Source organism: Anomaloglossus baeobatrachus, chromosome 6 (genome assembly GCF_048569485.1).
Source record: "Anomaloglossus baeobatrachus isolate aAnoBae1 chromosome 6, aAnoBae1.hap1, whole genome shotgun sequence".
In the NCBI taxonomy this organism is placed as follows: Eukaryota; Metazoa; Chordata; class Amphibia; order Anura; family Aromobatidae; genus Anomaloglossus; species Anomaloglossus baeobatrachus.
The window spans coordinates 522205315-522211314 of NC_134358.1; the positions used below are offsets into that span (position 1 = coordinate 522205315).

The 6000-nt window shown below is 42.3% G+C and overlaps 1 protein-coding gene across 11 annotated transcripts in view; it reads right to left on the reverse strand.

Annotated features, from left to right (window-relative positions):
• Positions 1-6000, reverse strand: part of SVIL (supervillin) — a 200986-nt gene that overhangs the window by 103537 nt on the left and 91449 nt on the right. For all 11 annotated transcript variants that reach the window (XM_075315505.1, XM_075315507.1, XM_075315506.1 and 8 more), the window contains one exon: positions 2865-3462. In XM_075315505.1, the coding sequence (XP_075171620.1) occupies positions 2865-3462 (598 nt within the window). The remainder of the gene's footprint in view (positions 1-2864; positions 3463-6000) is intronic.

Consider the following 6000-nt stretch of genomic DNA (forward strand, 5'->3'; position numbering starts at 1 on the left):
GATATAGATATAGATAGAGAGAGAGATAGATAGATAGATAGATAGATAGATAGATATATTTAATATATATTTAATATATATATATTTAAATATATATGTAATATATATATTTAAATATATATATATATTACATATACATGTATGACATATATATGTAATATATATATTTAAATATATATATATTACATATACATGTATGACATATATATGTAATATATATATTTAAATATATATATATATTACATATACATGTATGACATATATATGTAATTATATATATATATATATATATATATATATAGACATTTCATATTATATATATATATATATATATATATATTTCATATTATATATATATATATATATATATATATAGACATTTCATATTATATATATATATATATATATATATATATATAGACATTTCATATTATATATTTCAGATTATATATATATTTCATATTATATATAAAAATATCTCTCTCTATGTATATTTATTTATTCTTGTTATTGTTTATGGAAACTGACCAGTCCTCTTTATTACTTCCTGGAGACAACCCGTCCATATGCTCTGCTAGGGCATCATAAGTGGGGTAAATCTCACTCCGAATCCCCCAAGTCAGAACAGAACCACTCTCCTCGGCTTTCCTTCCCTTGGCTTCAGACTCTAGTTATACTGTCTGATCATGTAGCAGACAGCAGACACTATTGTCTGGGTATTTAATAGTTTTGCAACTCAAAACAGTTCCTCAGAGTGCATGAACAAGGCAGGTAAAACAGCCTTTTTCAGATTGGGGTTTAGGGAGAAAAGGAAGCAACAAAGTGAAATGAAAATTATAAAGATTCCTAACATAGAAAAGGCAAACTAATAAATACATTTTTAATGTTTTGGGTTTTTTTTTGCATCTTTGATAAGATTGTATGAATGGGCTCTAATTTGTAAACAGAACCTATTGAATATAAAGCAGTCATGTAGTACTCAGAATCAGTGCAAAAAGGAGCTTAAAAAAGGTTAAGATTTCTACAAGTAATCCAAATGGAGAATCTCCTCCAATGAGCAATAACTTGTCCTAGGGATAAAATCCATGACCGAACTAGCAAAACAACAGTCACGGCAGGAAGCAGGATCAGCCTCGTCAGGAAGTTTGTTAGCGTAATGTATCAGCCATGTATATGAGGAAGTTGCTATCGAACTTAGGTGACTCTACTATAAAAATACATTGACAACGTTCCTGATGGCGCTAATCATTTGCTATTTTAAATTGGATAATTCATATAAATGGGCAAACAGCGACATTCTAGGTCTTGTGAAACAAAAACTCAGCATGCTGGGAGTTGTAGTTTCATAGCAGATGATGTGCCATGGAGCGCTAATCCCCAATTCTGCAACTATGTCTACAGAGGTAACCCTGCAGACAACACACTATATCTCAGCTTCCTGGCCCAATATGGCTGCAAGGAAAATTCAGGAGATCATAAAAGTAGGTAGATTAAAGAAAGCGTGTGACCTGCAATACTTGTGCGTGTCTGATCAAAGAGTCAGAATCAGGCGAAAGGATTGTTAATGCGATTTGTTCTCTAAGCGTTTCGAAGTACTTCAACTTCTTCAGTAGAACCAAAGATCTCTGTGGCTCTCCTGAAGAAGCAAGACTATGTCGAAACGCATAGAAAATATTCTGCACTACTGATTCTTTCACCTGATTCTGACTCCTTGAACACAGCAGCACCCACTACCTCCAAACTATCCAAATCACCAGGCTGGATTTGCTACTTGTGTGTGTGTGTGTGTGTCTGATCGAAGAGTCAGAATCAGGCGAAAGGATTGTTAATGCAATTTATTCTCTACGCATTTCGAAGTACTTCAACTTCTTCAGTAGAACCAAAGATCTCTGTGGCTCTCCTGAAGAAGCAAGACTGTTGAAACGCATAGAAAATATTCTGCACTACTGATTCTTTCACTTGATTCTGACTCCTTGAACAAATCAGCACCCACTACCTCCAAACTATCTGCATCACCAGGCTGGATTTGCTTTTAAAGGGAACCAGTCACCGGATGTTTATAATACTCACCTAACGCTCGGTGCGGTTCAGACTGGTCGGATGGGCATCTCCGTTCTCCTGGTCTGCGCCTCCTCATTCGGCCATCTTTGTCCTCCTTCTGAAGCTAGTCTTGACGACGCGTTCTACGTCATCTACACAAGCCAACATTGAGGTCCTGCACAGGCGCACTTTGATCTGCCCTGAGTAGGGCAGATCAAAGTATTGTAGTGCGCCTGCGCGGTACCTCAATGTTGGCTTGTGTGTATGACGTAGAACGCGTCATCCACACTAGTTTCAGAAGAAAGAGGACAAAGATGGTCGAAAGAGGAGTGCGCGGACCCAGAGAACGGAGATGCCCATCCGACCAGTCTGCTCCGCACCGACCGTTAGGTGAGTATTATAAACATCCGGTGACAGGTTCCCTTTAAGGCCGGGTAAACATATCTGGCCTTTCGCCGGTTTGACGGATGCGGCGCACGCCAGTACAGTGTATACAGTACACTGGGAAGCGCAACAAGCGCCGGTCACATGCTGTCATATGACCGGATCATGTGACACGGAAGTTACGGCGCTGCCACTGTACTGTATCATACTGTACTGGCGTGCACTGCATCCGTCAAACCGCCGAAAAGCCGGATATGTGTACCCGGCCTAAGTGTTGCATACCCTTTAAGTATTGTCTCATACAACCACAAGAGGTGAGCGGAACGGCCTCTTATCACTACCTTATTCTTAATAACACCATAATGCGTTTTGCTTGTTCCCTTATCCACTTCCTTAGGAGATCATAACAATTTAGCACAAAAACAATTGCCGTTTCTTACCCAGATCACTCCTCATGCTCCATGCGGTCCCTTCTGCCTGCGGAGTCCTCCTCTCGTCTGGCATGTCATCCACCTGTGCCTGCAGGGCGCCTTCTCCCGCTGACAGGTCTCTCCGTACGGCAGGCTGTAACACTGTCGGCTGGCTGAATAATTCCACCGAGCTCTTACTTGAGATAACATGCCCAAGCATCCTCTGCTCCCCGGCAGGTTCCTCCTCCCTTGTAATATCCAGAGCAGGATGAGCGGCTTCCTTCTGAACAAAGCTCGATTTCTTCAAGCCGCCGCTATCTTCTGCCACAGACACTGTGGCCTCCTCAGACATCGGTCTCCTCAGTTCCTTGTCTTTGGCTTTATCGGCAGCCGGAGAGCCGCACGATCCTGACAGCAACAGGCTCCTCTCTGGAGCGCTGCCTGTCTCCATTGAAGTGTGCAGCAGAGGGGAAGCGCTGGAGACACTCGATATTCTCTCCTCATAATTAGATGACTTTGTGACACTCATGTCCCCGGGATAGACAGGAGACGATCGAGACGCTAGAGTCGCCACAGAGGATACCACCGTGTGAGATAATGGAGCGATCTTTTCACCTCCGTTCTTAAACTGCAGAGGCAAAACAAAGACATGTCAGCTCATTGGGATAGATAGGGGTCCGGGGTAATAGTGTTGTTTTAATGTGGGCAATTTAATGGGGGCTGCTTACTAATATCTTTATTTTAAATTATATGCGCGAGACAGAGCGCGAGACAGAGCGCGAGACTATATATATATATATATATATATATATATATATATATATATATATATATATATATATATATATATATATATATATATATATATATATATATATATATATATATATATATATATATGTACATTATATATTTATAAGCTGCACAATGAATTTCAGGTTCTCCATCTGCCCATTAGTGCTGCCTTCCATACACAACGCACAGCTATCCTGTTCTCAGAGAGACTACTACTGGAGGGTCATGTGACCAAATATAACTGCCTCCTTCAATAGAAAAAAAAAAAAATCTCAAGTGTTTTTTCACCTGGATGAGGCTATGGACAGATCTGGTCAGATGCTCCTCTGTCAGCAGTTTTAAAAGCAGTCTGTGAGGAACGTGGCACCAACAAGCCCAGTATCACGTGTGACAGACAGTCATGTGATTTCTGGCCATAGAAGGTCACAGCGTTTGGCTGCACAGAATGCTCCCTGACTTTCTATTGTTCCTGTCAGTATTCATTGGTATAGGTAGCTTTCCTACTAGAGTCATATCTCCCCCTTTCTGGACCCAGTAGGAGCTCATCTTCGACCCAGCTGTTGATTACCAGTATTTTCTTGATGCGTATATACCCCTTCCTTCCCTGGACTGTTGCTGGTGATATTTTTCAGTTCCTTCAAGCCTTGGTTGCAAGCAGGAGGCTTGCACTCCTGTGTTATCGTTGCTGAAAACTCTGCTGAACCTCTACCTGAGTCATCTAATGATAAGTAGTTCATACTTTTCCCCGTGTGTCCTCCTTGTGTTGTCTCCAGTGCTTAGTGGGGTTACTGAAAAAGCTCATCCCATCCATTCCCTATTTAGGGTGCAGCACTAGGGATACCTAGGGTCAGGTATCTGGCTAGGCACATAGGTGCGGAACCTATCTAGGGTGGTGAGGGATCCCAGGGACCAGTAGTAGGTTTGGTCAGGGGTCACAATCTCCCCCCTCTTACTAGACACAGGGTTTCCCCTTCCCATTTGTTGTGAGCCTGGTACTTCCCTGTACCTGGTGTGACACCAAAGAGGAGAACATGTAAAACTATGTAATACTTCTATATTAGTTTCATAAAATAATTTTCCTAATACATTTCTTGAAATAACAATAAAGCATACAACCCCTTTAACACATTTAAACTGAACAAGCTAACCTAGATATACCTTTAAGGGGCTGAACAAAAACAGTGGTTTGCAAATGTAAAATTCCTTGTACTTCAGTGAGATGATGAAGGGGGCTGTCTCCTGAGATAGAGAAGGGGGCTGACTTAGTATAGTTTCCTAGTTTCGGTAGTTCGAAATCTCCTGTGTTCCATGTTTACCTAGTGTGTAGATGTATTCGCTTTAACTGTATCGAATACTTCCTTCAGTATGCACCTATTCACATTTCTCCGTTTCTTGGATGTGCTAGTCAGATTTTTTTTAGTCTATTCCTTTCTGACTGAGCACTCTGTCCGACAGCCAAGTGTGTTTTAATTATAACTAGATCCTACCTGCTGTTTAAATTGTAGGTTTATAGCCCAGATAGAGGCATTCAAGGATAGGGTCCCAACAATGGGATACGCCTCGTCGCTGGCTGTTTGGCTTATCACAAATTTTCCGAATTGTGTATCAATTACCTCATTTTTAACCTAGTTTCTATGGCAGTAATGCAGTTTCAAATTTCTTCTATTCAATGTCTACCCAGTCTAGCATTTCAGAGTGCAGCTGTATTGGCTTTAAAGAGGTGGTTCACTACTCTGCAATAATGACCACATCTCTGTAAAACTGAAAGGGAAGGCTTTTTGTAAATATCTTGTGTTGCTAATTCAGCCTCTGAGCGGTGCTATCGGGGTCCACCCCTCCCCATCATGTGAACCCCCCCCCCTTCTCCGGCTCCCTGACCTCCGAGATCCAGTGATGTCACATCAACTTCCAATTGACCTGACATTACAGAGGCCAGCCCCAGTCACCGTGACTGGGCTGTGGATGGCGTTTTGCCCAGCCTCAGAGCCCAGCCTCAGAGCCCAGCCTCAGAGCCCAGCCTCAGAGCCCAGCCTCAGAGCCCAGCCTCAGAGCCCAGCCTCAGAGCCCAGCCTCATGCATGCTCCCTCCTTCACGGCAGAGAGCCACAAGCAGGAGCGATGCTGGTCTGAAGACAAGTTGTGAAACTCTGCCCACACTCAGTCACTCAGGAAGACTGGGGCCGGCAGCGGTGACGTCAGGTCAACTGGAAGTTGACATGACTTCCCTGGATCCCAAAGGTCACGGAGCCCGGAGGTCACATCATGGGGATGAACGGACCACGATAGCGCCGCTCAGAGGCTGAATTGGCAACAAAAGGTATTTACAAAAAACCTTCCCTATCAGTTTTACAGAGATGTGGTCACTACTGCAG